The sequence below is a fragment of the Bombina bombina genome, chromosome 4 (assembly GCF_027579735.1).
Source record: "Bombina bombina isolate aBomBom1 chromosome 4, aBomBom1.pri, whole genome shotgun sequence".
Classification (NCBI taxonomy): Eukaryota; Metazoa; Chordata; class Amphibia; order Anura; family Bombinatoridae; genus Bombina; species Bombina bombina.
Window position 1 is genome coordinate 569817007 of NC_069502.1, and position 16583 is coordinate 569833589.

Below are 16583 nucleotides of genomic sequence, written 5' to 3' on the forward strand. Positions count from 1 at the left end.
TAAGACTAAAATTACCAGTATGGGGGATGATGGGATGTAATTTCACCTGTGCTTCTTATTGTGTTCTTATTCAGTGGGGCAGATCTCTTTCATTCTACATTTGAGTATTTACCTCTTTAGCCTTTTTGATGTGTATATATAGATATGCTTAACTTGTTTTAATTTAAAACTGAACTGCTTAAATAACATAGTCAGAGGCAGCTTATACTATTTTTTTACCTGCACCTTATTCCTATGACATTATTGTGTGTATCCAAATGTTTTACACTGCTGGGCCTTTCAAGAGTCACCCTAGCCACGGTGCCTAAACCTTATTGGTATATATAACTTGAAATGGTTTATTGGGCCACAGGATAGTTGAGTGTTATAGAGGGATAATATAGAACATGGCCCTTGACGCCATACTCTGCTAGCATCAATATGCACATTTTAAGCCCCTTATATGTTTGGTTATTGTCGAGCTGTCTGCGGCCGAGACGGCTAGACAATCTAAATTCACGTAACACTGAAACTGGTACTTCAGGTTAGGGAGGGATAGAATAGGACAGTGAGACAGCTAGACACCTAAGTACACCTCCTATTAGGGCGGACAGTCAAGTTAGTGGGCTTATAAGGTACTGATCCAGGACAGCTTTTATCCCATATGGCATATATTCCTACAGAGACAATAGCCCACATCAGGTTAATAAAATCCAGGCTGCTCTAGGTAGGGTTTAGCTGCATGGCTATAGAATAGTTGCCTCATACCCACCTATCTGGCTAGTTAAATTAGACCCATACATATCCTCCAAATAATAGTGAATGTCAATGCAGACTCCAAAACGGGCATCCCTCCTGCAGGTCCACACTGGAGTGGAGACCTACTACCCCTATAACTAGCGGATGATTACTCTCATTCCTGTTTATATTTCTGCTTTGCTTGTACTGCAGACCATAGAACTTCCCTCATTGGGCACAAGAGTGGCCCTTTTTCTCTATTAAGTTACAGGTTTTATGTAAGTTTTTCTGTTTAAGTTTATCTTGTAGATTTGAACCCTATAAAACCAGAAAATGGAGATTCTCCACAGGAGATCCAAAAGTGGTCTCCATACTTTCAGAAGTTACCTTCTTTGGTTCTGTTTAGAGTGTCATAAGGGCCCAAGAGTGGCCTTCTAGGTCATTTTGAAGGTACAGTGCTTTGCTAGCACTAAATATATTACCTAATCTATGATTGTTATGGCACATAATTACGCTTTGACTAAGCAACCTAGTAAGTATTAATTGAATTTGTGGAAAATACCTGTCTGTAAAACTTCCATTGACATGTATGCCTTGTTTGCCTTTTAATGAATCTCAATAAAAATAATTAAAAAAAATTAAAAAAAAATGAATAACTACATTAGTATATATAAATGCTTAAGTTATTTCAAAATGAATATATTTTTCTTTGTTTTCCAGAAATCTAGTGAACATTGCAGGAAGAACTGATGTGAAGATGAGATTTCTAGATAAGATGCGACTAGGAAATTAAATACGTGCCAGTATATCAAATAAGCTGAAAATAATCAGAAAAAATGGCGCTATATGATCCCATCGATATTAAAATTGTAAGTGATTGATACTGGAAATTAAAGTATTGGGTACACATTTTTTAATGTTAGATAATTAAGCTGTTAGCAATGTTGATGGTGAGACTGCAATTGTGGTTGTCTGCTGCCCCCTAGGGGATTAAAAATGGTATGACAGCCAAATGGATTGACTACTAGAACACATGCAAATCCAAATGAACTAATGAGAGGGACAAGCTCCGAGGGCCAATGGAAAGACAGTTCCTTTAAGGGCCTATCGAATTTATCACCAATGATTAGAATAAGAAGATACCATTATATCACATGATATAACCTCATGCAAGGGGAGAGAAAAAAAAGAGTCTTTTTGTCTGCTAACTTTTGACTGAAAACTTTGCTGCCATTTTGGGGGACACAGTCACTATAAGCAAAACCTGGGACTAACTTCTTGATCCATATTGCAATACCTTTCTTCATATGAGGTGACCTGAATCTAATTGGAAATGCTGGAACATTTAATTTGGTTCATGTGGTGATGTATGACTGCTCTATATTTATAATATTTTTGACAAAGGTATTCTAAGACTATAGTTAGATTGCAGCTATATAGATATATTTTAGGATTTACCTTATTGTAGATAAATAAGAATTTATTTCAGCTCAGATAAATTGGCATATAAACTGACTGTTTGCATTAATAATATATATAACTTCTGGTGTTTTAATTAGAGTTATATAGAATCAATTGTGGGCTAAGTATCTTAATTATATTTATCTGGAAGTTAACAATCCATACCTTGGTATATCATTGTGATATTTTAATGCAACTCTGATTTGGAAGATTATTGTGAATAAGGTAATTTGTAAAGGTATATTTTTATGATCTTTGTATAGAATATTATAACAGCATAAGTGTGGATCATTTGATTCATAATCTGGTTTTCTAAAAATATAATTCAATGTGTTTATAACTTTAACTAATATAAACAATTTAAGAATAAAATATTGATTTTAATTGTTTCGTATATGCATTTTATTGGGGGTTTGTTTTAAAGAATAATTATTAAATAAATTGTATTATAACACGGCCATATACTGACAGTACGATCTTCACTGCACACTGAATAGAGAATTCAAGGTACGCGATTAAAAATGGCGTCCCTTGAATTCCTATTGGCTGATTTGATTCTTGATGAAAGCTACTCAAATCCTATTGGCTGTTCAAATCAGCTAATAGGATGAGAGCTACTGAAATTCTATTGGCTATTCAAATCAGTATGTAATACCCTGATGTGTGAGGTGAAATTATGGGCGGCGCGGGTTGCAGCGCTTGCGCTGAAGCCTGCGCCGTATATGTAATCTCGCCCTTGGATTTAGGTAATTTTTGGCCATATAATTTTTTGGTCAGGGAGTAATGTGACTTTTTTTCTTGAATAGAAAGTAAGTATATAACAGTTTTCAAAATATACTGTACTGTTTTAATTAGTTTGTACTCACTATTACTAATAAGCATTCAAGGAACTCTTTAATTTTTAAAGCAGCAGGTGTGTTTGGATTTAGCTGACGAGCACACTTACATAATGAGACCAATTATGAAAAAGATAAATGGTAATATATTTAGTTGTTTACAAAAGAGAAAGCAAGGTAAACATTATTATTTCCATGCACTGCTATCATGGGATTGCATTGCACACATGCAGTGTGTGATGTGGGAGGCTGTGATCATAACAAGGTTTGGACTAAACATAACATTGTAGCTACTGCTACACAGGCAGCTCTCTCCTACAAGCTCTTAATGTTCGCACCAATGTCTTCTTTGTAGCTGCACCCTAACATGCAACTACTGAATGTACTCTTGCTTGTTCTCTTCAGGAAATGTCTAGCCCTGCAAGCTCTAAATCTGATAATTAATTAATATTATTAGTATATTAATATACATTATATAATGCAATCGTTAAGATGTAATGCAATAATTTGTAACATTTACTGTTCCTTTAAACATTGATTTTCTGTGAGAATTTAAAGGGACATGAAACCCATTGTTTTTCCTTCATGATTTAGAAAGAGAATGTAATTTTAAACAACTTTTCAATTTACTTCTGTTATCTAATTTGCTTTATTATCTTGATATCCTTTGTTGATATCCTTAGTTAAAAAGCATATTAGAGCATATGTAAATAGGCTCAGAAGCTGCTGATTAACCCCTTAAGGACCAGCGACGTACCCTGTATGTCACTGGCCTTTTTTTGGGACTTGATTGTTTTATAGCGCGGTCTTGCCACCAGCGTTGAGACTGCTCTATTCCACAAAGCCTGCTGGAGGGAGTGCATTAATAGCGTGTTCTTGCTAAACTTGTGCTATTATGTCCTGAAAAAAACATTAATGACCAGTGACATACAGGGTACATTGTGGTCATTAAGGGGTTAATGGCTGCACACAGATGCCTCATGTGATTGTCTCAGCCATGTGGATTGCTATTTCTTCAACATAGGATATCTTATAAATAAAGCATATTAAATAATAGAAGCAAATTGGAATGTTGTTTAAAATTGTATTCTCTGGGGTCTATTTATCAAGGAACTTGAAGGCCTGTGTTTCTGGTGATTCTTCAGGCTCGCCAGAAACACCAGTTATACGATCGGGTTAATTGACACCCCCTGCTAGGGGCCAATTGGCCGCAAATCTGCAGGGGGCGGCATTGCACCAGCAATTCACAAGAGCTGCTGGTGCAATGCTGAATGCGGAGAGCGTATTGCATTCAGCAATGTCTGTCGGACATGATCCGCTGATCGGATCATGTCGGACAGAAGGTTGATAAATCGACCACTCTATCTGAATCATAAAAGACAAACTTTGAGTTTTATGTCCCATTAAACCAACCTTAATAAACAAAAAAAGTATCTATAATAAGCAAAATGCCTGCAGAAATCCACCTCTGCTCTTCTAATCCCATTGTATGTTCATATTTATATCAATAAATTTAAAGTATCACAGTGCCGATATGTTCTGTACATTTGATTTGTGGCCACTGGTAGAGTTCAAATGGTGCTTATGAAGTGACAAGTATTTACTTTATGTGTTTAACACCTTTATGGGTATCAGACACTATGGGGTCGATTTATTATTGTGCAGGCGGACATGATCGTATCCAATCAGGTGGATTGCTTGTCCGCCATCTCAGAGGTGGCGTATGAGTTAAGGAACAGCGGTCTTAAGACCACTGCTTCTTAACCCTTGTTTCTGGCGATACTGAAAGCTCGCACGGAAACAGCAGCATTCAGAGGTTAATAAATCTACCCCTATGTATGGTCATAACATCTTACACCATTAAGAGTAAACTGGAGTTAGTCACAAAGTAGATATATAGAGATGAAGCTGTGATAAGGTGAGCGGATAATAATCATTTTAAAATATCATGTGATTTTTGTTGGCAATAACAGAACGACTGACACTGGATATATTCAAACAATAATGCATTATCATATATAATAACAAGACTAAGCAAAACAATAAGCCATTTCATGTCAATCTATTGTTCATTTGTACCATTTAAATGAGATGTGTACTAAAAGAATTGATAAATGAAAATACAGTTATATAGATTAAAAATAGTTTGTAGTTATATTTAGAGGAAGCAAAATCCCAACTAAAAATATACTTAGACAGTCATTGAGCAGTGCCTGTGATGTTGTATATAACACATGGTGCAGTCAAGCACAAAATCGGACATGTCCCATTGATTACTTTTTAGTCACAAGCGTGAAAACTGATAAAGCAGAAAACAGAGGTATACATGGGAAATAACACTCTTTAAAAGTCACATGATGGATGATCTAAAGGAAGAAGCACAGTTAAAGAAAATAGTATCCATGTTAAGTTATTTATGTTTCTTTATAAGAATATATTGGTATTGCAAAACAGAGCTAAATATAAGTGACAACCCCTGGCCACATTAATTACAATTTAGTTTGGCTGCAGGCTTTGTGCTGCAACAGCATAATCAATTGCTGGTTTTATACTTTGGTTCATCAATACCAGTTTCCCAGAACTATGTTTTTTTTTTAGCTAGTCATTGTTATCTCACCCTTGACTTCTTTGTTAGAAATCTGTGCAAACGTTCACAGTAAGAATGTGTTAGCAACACAAAGCTTCTCTGGCAGATGCATGGTAAGTGATTTATAAATAATTCCTTTTGCTAAATATATATATTGTGGTGAAGCTTTGTATCTAACCATACATTTAAACAAATGTATACTACTACAGTTGTAATAATAATCATCATCATCATCATCAATCCAATATTCACTTACTTTGTATCCTGAGAAAGAGCATGTTTTCAGATTATATTGTTAGGTATGTGATATGTATTTAACGGGGATATTCTTTGTTACAGACATGATAATGTGAAAATGGGGGACTGGAATCTGCTGGGAAGCATCTTAGAAGAAGTTCATATCCACTCCACTATAGTGGGTAAGATATGGCTCACCATCCTCTTCATATTCCGAATGCTGGTCCTTGGAGTGGCTGCTGAGGATGTATGGGATGATGAGCAAGATTACTTTATTTGCAACACAGATCAGCCAGGTTGCAGGAATGTATGCTATGATCAAGCTTTTCCTATCTCCCTTATCCGGTACTGGGTGTTACAGATCATATTTGTATCATCTCCTTCACTTGTTTACATGGGGCATGCACTTTACAGATTGAGGGCCCTGGAAAAGGAGAGACAAAAGAAAAAAGCACAAATCAGAGCAGAGCTTGAAGAACTGGAAAATGTTATTGATGAGCACAGAAGATTAGAGAAGGAGCTACGAAAATTAGAAGAACAAAAGAAAGTAAACAAGGCACCCCTCAGAGGATCCTTATTACGCACATATGTGCTGCATATCTTAACCAGGTCGGTAGTGGAAGTTGGCTTCATGATAGGACAGTATTTACTATATGGGTTTGACTTAGACCCTTTGTATAAATGTGCACGGTTCCCTTGCCCAAATATAGTGGACTGCTTTGTCTCAAGGCCAACAGAGAAAACCATTTTCATGGTATTCATGCACAGCATAGCTGCAGTTTCACTGTTTCTTAACATTCTGGAAATAATTCATCTAGGAATCAGGAAGATAAGGCAAGGGCTTTATGGAAAGCACAACCATGACATCGGAGAGGATGAAATGAGTGGATACAAATCTAAGAAGAGTTCAGTGCAGCAGGTCTGCATGATGAGCAATTCTTCCCCAAACAAAATTCCATTAACTTCAAGTAACTATAAGTTACTACCTGAGCAACAAATGGACTCAGTTGGGCTACCAGCTTACCTACCTCCAACTCAGGGCTTTAAGGAAGTACAGCTGATCAATGACCAAATTCAGTATGGGAAATGCATGAACCCTGACAAACAGAGGAGGAGTGGGGATCAAATTAACACAGATCAACACAGTGGGAGGCTGAATTTGCAGTGCAAACAGGATTCACATTATGTTGATCATCACAGGATGGTAAATCATATAGATCAGTACCATGGACAGATCTTGAATAGGACTTCTGATAAACACATTGGTGAACAGCACCTTTCTACCATGCAGAAGAGGAACCTCTCCTCTAGCAGTGAAGATTCAAACAAAAAGTCACAGCACAGAAATAATCATCTGGGATCCAAGAGTTGCCTAAAAAGTCAGCAGTCCTTGGACCAGCCTAGGAACAGCACAGTACATCCCCTCAGATCATGTTTGCATTCCAGCCATGTGGAGCTGCACTCTGCACTTCGCAAGTACAGTAGGGTGAGCAGCTGCAAGGACTTTGCAGAAGATCGCAGTGACTCTGCAGACAGTGCTTATCGCAAAATCAGCTCCACTTCTAGGGGGCTTTCCGAGAGCAGGCTGGCAAGTGACCCAGAGAGTTCTGACTCTAGGAATGGTTCAGGAACTGAGTCAAGGAGGCGAGAGGAAAGTCCAAGCATCACACCACCACCCCCATCTGGGCGCAGAATGTCAATGGCAAGTAGAGGCAGACAGTCAAAGTCTTACCCTCTTTACAGGCTGCTGGTCTAGTCCCAGGCTAGTACTTTACACTATGAATATGTAGCTTAAAATACTTTGACCTGTGATTTTTAGTATAAGGTATTGCAAACTCTCAGAAGAAGGCAGGAAGCAAATATATTATGATAAGCAACTGTATACATTTTACTTCAGGTGGAACAGGAATCCCAAACTGGGAATACTCCAATAGGATAATTAACTTTTACACTAGTCAAAATCCTTGTAAACATTTACAATGTGTTAACAATTAAATTTGTAGAAATTGTATTTTTATCTTTTAGTACATTGACCAAATTACATTTTGAGTCAATAATTAAAAATATTATTAATCTTATCTATTGATTTTGGATTTCTGTTTCCACTTGAAGGAGTTCACAGCTAGTTTACAGATATTAGAATGAAATGCTCATGTAAATTTTACATTTTCAGTAGTGGTCTAACATAAATGAATTGGTTTTCTAGTTAGTTACTTCCTGAAATCATTACTTACTAGGCTAAGCATGAAGTAATGAATAGGGAATGAAAAATTTAAAAGGATCCAAGCGCCATTAAAGGGGAAAAAAATAATCATGCTCTTAGAATAATTTTATCACTATAGATAATGCAAATCTCCGTTTGTGTTTAACCTCCACAAAGGGATTAAAAGACATAGTTAAAGTGCCGCTGGGGACCCGTAGAAAACTGTTGGTCGCACGCTTAGCAGCACTAGTTGCACAACTGGGTTGTGTGACGGTACCTTTTTGCCAATCACTGCGTTAAACCAATATTAAATAATAGAAATAGATTTAAACTGTTATTAAGAAAGGAGTATGATATTTAAATTTACATTAATAAAAATAAATAAAACCAAGGAATTTCCTTAGCAAATGTGTTTAAGGAACAGGTAAGTCAAAATGACATTTTCATGATTCACATAGAGCATGGAATTTTAAACAACTTCCAGTTTATCTTTTATCAAATTTGCTAAATTCTCTTTCTGCACTAGTGTTTGTTAAAATAATCCCTTCAAAAATATTTACAGCACGTAAGTAAAAAAAAACTACAGATCAATTTGTTTTTTTTAAAAAAGGCCCATATTGGTTAAAAGATGTCAAATTTAATTACTACCTGTTCAACTATGTGAGCTGTAGGCCTTGTTTAAGAGATAGGAACGTAAAATGAAACTTGCATGAATCAGATAGAGCATGTCCTTTTAGAACACTTTTAAATTACATCTATTTTCAAATGTGCTTTGTTCTCTTAGTATCCCTTGTTTAAAAATAATACACACATATCCTACACTTCTGCTGATTGGTGCCTGCGCACATTTGTCTTGTTGGTGCTTGACTAGGTAGATGTGTTCAGCTAGCTGCTAATGTTCCCTCAGCAAAGGATACCAAGAGAATGAAGCAAAGTTGCTAATAGAAGTAAATTGGAAAGTTGTTTAAAATCATATGTTCTATACAAATCATAAAATAAAAATTTGGGGTTTCCTGTCCCTTAAACCATTTGCTTTTCTTTACCGGCAATGGAAACAATAATTCATTTGTAGACCTAGCTGTACATTTTCCACCGTTTAGTTACCCGTGAGTCAAAATTTCTATTGCAATCAATAGTCAGGATATTTCTAACTAGGTTTGTAGCCTGGTAAACCTACAAACACTAGGGACATTTCTGGTTTAGGTACTGACTAACTTTATTTCCACAATCCACTGCCAGCCTGTACAGCATAGTTTTACAATAGAAGATTGTTCTAACTGGCTTTTGTTAGAGCCAGGCTAGCTTAGGTAATGAGACAACTGACTAAATAGCTGCCTATTGAATCCTAGTGAAGACAATATAATTTGTTTATCTTATACTGCGACTCCCTAAGCCGGCAAAGCCTCCCACAACGCAGGTCGCATACCAATTAGTTTACTTGGCTTCTGCTGAGATGTTTTTGGTTGGATGATCGTTGCAGCAAATTGGTTAAGCTACTTTGTTTTGTCAGTAGTGTCGCCAGTCATCTGGCATTAAACCAGGCAATCTGCTGTTTGGTGAAGCGTATATTAGAAAACACCTGTAGCTAAAGACATCATTAGCATTCACTGACGCGACACTAGCTCTCTGATTGGATGTCAAGCCTGGTTCCACTCCCATCTTCCCCAGTGTCTTGTTTAGACAAAGGCAGTATAATAAAATAATTATACATATAACTGATAATATGCATATCTGTGTTCCTTATCCTTCTTTTATTCTCTATTTATGAGGTAATACTGATTTAAAAATTAGGAAAGGTGCTGTACACCATTAGATTATAGCTAGGTCATGTAAGGTAACTGTACAAATCAACCTTAAAGGGGCAGTGTGACCTACATTTTTCTTCCCTTTAATTTGTTCCCAATTATCTATTTTACTTGCTGGAGTGTATAAAACTGTTTACAATTTCCAAGTGTTCTCTTTAAGTATTGGGCTTTATTATACAGACAGAGATAATATAAAGATGTATGTGTGTGTACAGAAAATTATTAAATAAGGAGATCTAATTTCCTTGCAAGCATAACCCATTTTAATTGGGTGTGGTTTCAAAGAACACAACCAGATATTTTATATACAAAAATAAACCTAACATTTAATACTCTGCAGCTGGTATAACAAGTCTTTGGAAACATATTAAAGGGACACTGAACCCAATTTTTTTTCTTTCATGATTCATATAGAGCATACAATTTAAGCAGCTTTCTAATTTACTCCTATTATCAGTTTTTCTTCGTTCTCTTGCTATCTTTATTTGAATAAAAGGCATCTAAGCTAAGGAGCCAGCCAATTGTTGGTTCAGAACCCTGGAGAGCACTTGTTTATTGGTGCTGTCCAATCAGCAAGGACAACCCAGGTTGTTCACCAAAAATGGGCCAGCATCTAAACTTACATCCTTGCTTTTCAAATAAAGATACCAAGAGAATGAAGAATATTTAATAGTAGGAGTAAATTAGAAAGTTGCTTAAAATTACATGCTCTGTCTGAATCACAAAAGACAAAATTTGGGTTCAGTGTCCCTTTAAGGGAAAAACAATTGTATAGTACACTGTCCCTTTAAGGCAGCAAATAAGTGCTGGGTGTTTGTAGCTTTGGATTGGATTGTGTCAGTTTTGTGGGTAACCTTGGTAACTGTGAATGCTGGAGATTGAGTATGTTTAAAGTCATTAAGTGTTTTACAAAATGTACTTTTCAATGTAAACATATAGGGAAACGATTACAGTAATGCAATTGACATACAGGTGTAGAAACACTTCCTGTGTGTCCCTTGCTGTGGAGGTGAAGGCTCTTACAGAGACCCTACGTCACGCATCACAATACGTAGCAGGGCATGAAACACATTTTTGAAGAAGGATAATCTCTTTAACCCTTTAAGGACACAGCTTTCAGTTTGCTCAATTGTTTTATGACGGAAAAATTCCGTCATATGTCCTTAAGAGGTTAAAAGGAGAGCCCTCCTGTCCCTGTGTGTTGTTTGTAATCACTGTAAAAATGATGATCAACTTCAGCACTAGACACCTGGAAGAATCTGCTCAAACAGAACCTGTTTCTCACCTTGTGTTATGTAGAAGGGCAGGGGATCTCTCATTTGAAAGAATGGGATTTAATCTAAGGAATGAATGGTCACAGTAATCACCTGTAGTTATATGGGGCTCTTTAATTATATTGTACTGTTGAGTTTTTTAAATGTTTGGTTGTTTTATACCTACTAAAGTGGCGTTTTATCAGAAAGTATATACTATAAACTAACTTTTATGGGGTTAGCAAAAGTGAATGGTACCAAAAAAGCAGAGTTTGAATTAGAAATTTGAAAAAGAGTGACTCACAATCAGTGCCGGTTCTAGAACTTAAAATTTGGAGCCTAACAAAGGTGGTGAAAACGTTGTAAGACACAGAGTACATAATATATGGAGCCACTTGGCAGAGCATGCACTACCTTTACCTGATCACCAGGGGCGCTACATAGCACCATCATACAAACACCACTACTCACACTGTTTACTGTGTACACTGTAAAACAATGAGCCAAGAGGGCAATTTTTAAGCATTCTGGGTGTTTTTTTTTTTTTTGTAAAGTAGTTGTATCCTAAAAGGATAAATAGTTCAGAACAATATACTTTCTGGTAATTTAATTATTTTTTTCTTGTGCAATTATCCTGCTCCCCCCCCCCCCCCCATTTACCCCTATTTGCCTGCAAGGGAGATGACCTTTTTGATCTATTCAACACAAGCCCAGACCTGTATTAATTATCAGTTTATTGTATTTGGTTTCTTTAACAAAGTGCCTATGACTGAAGATAGTAACCCTTATAAGTGCATAGTAGGAACTTGATTTATCATTTGTAATAAGTATGAAGCATCAGCTGAGATTTTATTGCTGTCTACAATTTCTTGGCTTCCTACATGTATTTCTCTACTGCTGTAGACCAATGTACGCTGAGACATTTCAATAAATCTTTTGTTTAAAAAAAATAAAAAAAAAAATTCAAAAGGCTTTAAACAGATATTAGCTGCATTATGATTTCCTGTTTTATGCTTTATAAATTGAACATACAGCTGCCTGGTGTCTTGCATTGAAACAAGCAATGTAGAATTTCCACCAGCTGTCTATACGAGTAATGTGAAAATGTAAATATCTACGGCTAGATTACGAGTCTTGCGTTAGCCTTAAAAAGCAGCGTTAAGGGTTCCTAAAGCTGCTTTTTAACGCCCGCTGGTATTACGAGTCAGGCAGGAAAGGGTCTACCGCTCACTTTTTTTCCGCAATTTTAGTTTAACGCAAATCCCCTTACGTCAATTGCGTATCCTATCTTTTTAATGGGATTTGCCTAACGCCGGTATTACGATCGCCTAAAAAAGTGAGCGGTAGGCCCTCTCCTGGCGAGACTCCTACCGCATATAAAAGTCAGTAGTTAAGAGTTTTATGGGCTAACGCCGGAACATAAAGCTCTTAACTAAAGTGCTAAAAGTACACTAACACCCATAAACTACCTATTAACCCCTAAAGCGAGCACCCCCCCTCCACATCGGAAACACTTAAATAAAATGTTTAACCCCTAAACCACCGCACTCCCGCATCTCAAACACAAGTTAAATTTTATTAACCCCTAATCTGCCATCCCTAACATCGCCAACACCTACCTACATTTATTAACCCCTAAACCTAAGTCTAACCCTAACCCCCCAACTTAAATTTAATTTAAATTAAACTAAATAAATTTACCATAATTAAATAAATTAATCCTATTTAAAACGAAATACTTACCGATAAAATAAACCCTAAGCTAGCTACAATATAACTAATAGTTACATTGTAGCTAGCTTAGGATTTATTTTATCGGTAAGTATTTCGTTTTAAATAGGATTAATTTATTTAATTATGGTAAATTTATTTAGTTTAATTTAAATTAAATTTAAGTTGGGGGGGTTAGGGTTAGACTTAGGTTTAGGGGTTAATAAATAAGTTACAATTACACCTAACACTACACTATAATTAAACTAATTACCTAAACTACCTACAATTAATTACAATTAAATTAAATAAACTAAATTACGAAAAAAACAAACACTAAATTACAGGAGGAAAAAAAGAATTACAAGAATTTTAAACTAATTACACCTAATCTAATCCCCCTAATAAAATAAAAAAGCCCCCCAAAATAATAAAATTCCCTACCCTATACTAAATTACAAATAGCCCTTAAAAGGGCCTTTTGCGGGGCATTGCCCCAAAGTAATCAGCTCTTTCACCTGTAAAAAAAAATACAATACCCCCCAACATTAAAACCCACCACCCACACACCCAACCCTACTCTAAAACCCACCCAATACCTCCTTAAAAAAACCTAACACTACCCCCTTGAAGATCACCCTACCTTGAGCCGTCTTCACCCAGCTGGGCACAAGTGGTCCTCCAGAGGGTCCGAAGTCTTCATCCTATCCGGCCAGAAGAGGACATCCAGACCGGCAGAAGGCTTCATCAAGTGGGTCCATCTTCAAGACATCCGACGCGGAGCATCCTCTTCATCCGACGGCCAACGACTGAATGACTGGTCCTTTAAGTGACGTCATCCAAGATGGCGTCCCTTGAAATCCGATTGGCTGATAGAATCCTATCAGCCAATCGGAATTAAGGTAGGAAAAATCCTATTGGCTGATTCAATCAGCCAATAGGATTGACCTCACATTCTATTGGCTGATTGAAACAGCCAATAGAATGCTAGCTCAATCCTATTGGCTGATTGCATCAGCCAATTGGATTGAACTTCAATCCTATTGGCTGATTGCATCAGCCAATAGGATTTTCCTACCTTAATTCCGATTGGCTGATAGGATTCTATCAGCCAATCGGAATTAAGGTAGGAAAAATGCAATCAGCCAATAGGATTGACCTCGCATTCTATTGGCTGTTCCAATCAGCCAATAGAATGCAAGGTCAATCCTATTGGCTGATTGCATCAGCCAATCGGATTGAACTTCAATCCTATTGGCTGATTGCATCAGCCAATAGGATTTTTCCTACCTTAATTCCGATTGGCTGATAGGATTCTATCAGCCAATCGGAATTCAAGGGACACCATCTTGGATGACGTCACTTAAAGGACCAGTCATTTAGTCGTTGGCCGTCGGATGAAGAGGATGCTCCGCGTCGGATGTCTTGACGATGGACCCGCTCAGGAAGGATGAAGATAGAAAATGCCGCCTGGATGAAGCCTTCTACCGGTCTGGATGTCCTCTTCTGGCCGGATAGGATGAAGACTTCGGACCCTCTGGAGGACCACTTGTGCCCGGCTGGGTGAAGACGGCTCAAGGTAGGGTGATCTTCAAGGGGGTAGTGTTAGGTTTTTTTAAGGGGGGATTGGGTGGGTTTTAGAGTAGGGTTGGATGTGTGGGTGGTGGGTTTTAATGTTGGGGGGGTATTGTATTTTTGTTTACAGGTGAAAGAGCTGATTACTTTGGGGCAACGCTCCGCAAAAGGCCCTTTTAAGGGCTATTTGTAATTTAGTATAGGGTAGGGAATTTTATTATCTTGGGGGGCTTTTTTATATTATTAGGGGGATTAGAGTAGGTTTAATTAGTTTAAAATTCTTGTAATTCTTTTTGTTTTCCTGTAATTTAGTGTTTTGTTTTTTTCGTAATTTAGTTTATTTAATTTAATTGTAATTAATTGTAGGTAGTTTAGGTAATTAGTTTAATTATAGTGTAGTGTTAGGTGTAATTGTAACTTAGGTTAGGGTTTATTTTACAGGTACTTTTGTATTTATTTTAACTAGGAAGTTATTAAATAGTTAATAACTATTTAATAACTATTGTACCGAGTTAAAATAAATACAAAGTTGCCTGTAAAATAAATATAAATCCTAAGATAGCTACAATGTAACTATTAGTTATATTGTAGCTAGCTTAGAGTTTATTTTATAGGTAAGTATATTTAGTTTTAAATAGGAATAATTTATTTAATTGTAGTTATTTTATTTAGATTTATTTAAATTATATTTAAGTTAGAGGGGTGTTAGGGTTAGACTTAGGTTTAGGGGTTAATAAATTTATTATAGTTGCGGCGACGTTGGCGGCGACAGATTAGGGGTTAATAAATTCAATATAGTTGTGGGGCCCTTTGGGGGCAGATTAGGGGTTAATAACTATAATGTAGGTGTCGGCGATGTTGGGGGCAGTAGATTAGGGGTTCATAAGTATAATGTAGGTGGCTGCGGTGTCTGGAGCGGCATATTAGGGGTTAATAAAATAATGTAGGTGTCAGCGATAGTGGGGGCGGCAGATTAGGGGTTAATAAGTATAAGATTAGGGGTGTTTAGACTCTGGGTTCATGTTAGGGTGTTAGGTGCAGACATAAAATGTATTTCCCCATAGGAAACAATGGGGCTGCGTTAGGAGCTGAACGTTGCTTTTTTGCAGGTGCTAGGTTTTTTTCAGCCAGCTCAGCCACATTGTTTCCTATGGGGAAATAGTGCACAAGCACGTTTTGCCAGTTTACCGCTACCGTAAGCAGCGCTGGTATTGAGGTGAGATGTGGAGCTAAATTCTGCTCTACGCTCACCTTTTTGCGGCTAACGCCAGGTTTAAAAAACCTGTAATACCAGCGTTACTTTAGGTGAGTGGTGAGGGAAAACTGTGCGTTAGCAACTCACCCCTGTTACCGCAAAACTCGTAATCTCAGACTCTATTTTTTTTAGAATTTCCTTGAGATGCAGCTAAATGTTTAAAGTACGTCTGTATCTTGATCCTTTACAAATATGGTACCAGAATGAAGTGGCACTGCCCATGCCCTGGGTAATTTCATATGCACAGTGCCATTTCTTCTAGGGGTCGCCATATTTGTTAAGGATTGAAGCTTTACCAATGCATGTTGTGACGGATACCCTGGCTACCCCGACTGGGTAGCACCGCCTAATGTGTCCTGCTTCCTCCCTGCTGACTGCAGCTATGTAGCTGGCAAGTGGCCACAGCCTGTAGACACCCCTGATGCCCGACAGCAACCAGTACTCAGTGTCCCACCCTGTGGCAGACTCCAGCTACCCCGACTGGGTAGCTCTGCCAGAGGGTCCTTCCTTTGCCTCGAACAGGCTGCTATGTAGCCCAGGAAAGTGATTCTATCAGGAGCTCACCTAAATGACTAGACAGACTAGCATTCAGGTGAAATAAGAACTGCCTTTATTGGGACAAACACACATCTTTTATACGCACACACATCTTGATAAAACAGGGAGACAATGCCACAGTTTTCCCGCCATTCCCGCCCCTCCAGACTGACCGACGCCTCCATAGCAACCATAGTCCCACAGAATCCCAGGACACAGTGGTGACAGTTTTGGGGTGATCTCGGGGGAGCGGCGGCACTTCCAGGATGTCATTTGAAAGCTCTCGGTCCCCAGGGCCAGATGCCCGTTGAAGTTATGGGGGTAGGGGTGTCCAAAACCCCCGGTTCCCAAAGTAGCTCCCCTCCGGTAATTCCCCCACCACTTGTCCTCCCTAGGGGCTACTAATC

At 37.7% G+C, this 16583-nt stretch overlaps 1 protein-coding gene across 1 annotated transcript; it reads left to right on the forward strand.

Annotated features, from left to right (window-relative positions):
• The first annotated feature begins 5956 nt into the window (after positions 1–5956).
• Positions 5957–7594, forward strand: GJA10 (gap junction protein alpha 10). The gene has a single exon (XM_053712041.1). It carries the CDS (start codon positions 5957–5959, stop codon positions 7592–7594), a length of 1638 nt encoding a protein of 545 aa, XP_053568016.1.
• Positions 7595–16583: the final 8989 nt, after the last annotated feature.

Excerpts from the sequence above, each read along its gene's own strand:
- GJA10 (XM_053712041.1), top strand. The coding sequence starts at position 5,957 with ATGGGGGACTGGAATCTGCTGGGAAGCATCTTAGAAGAAGTTCATATC.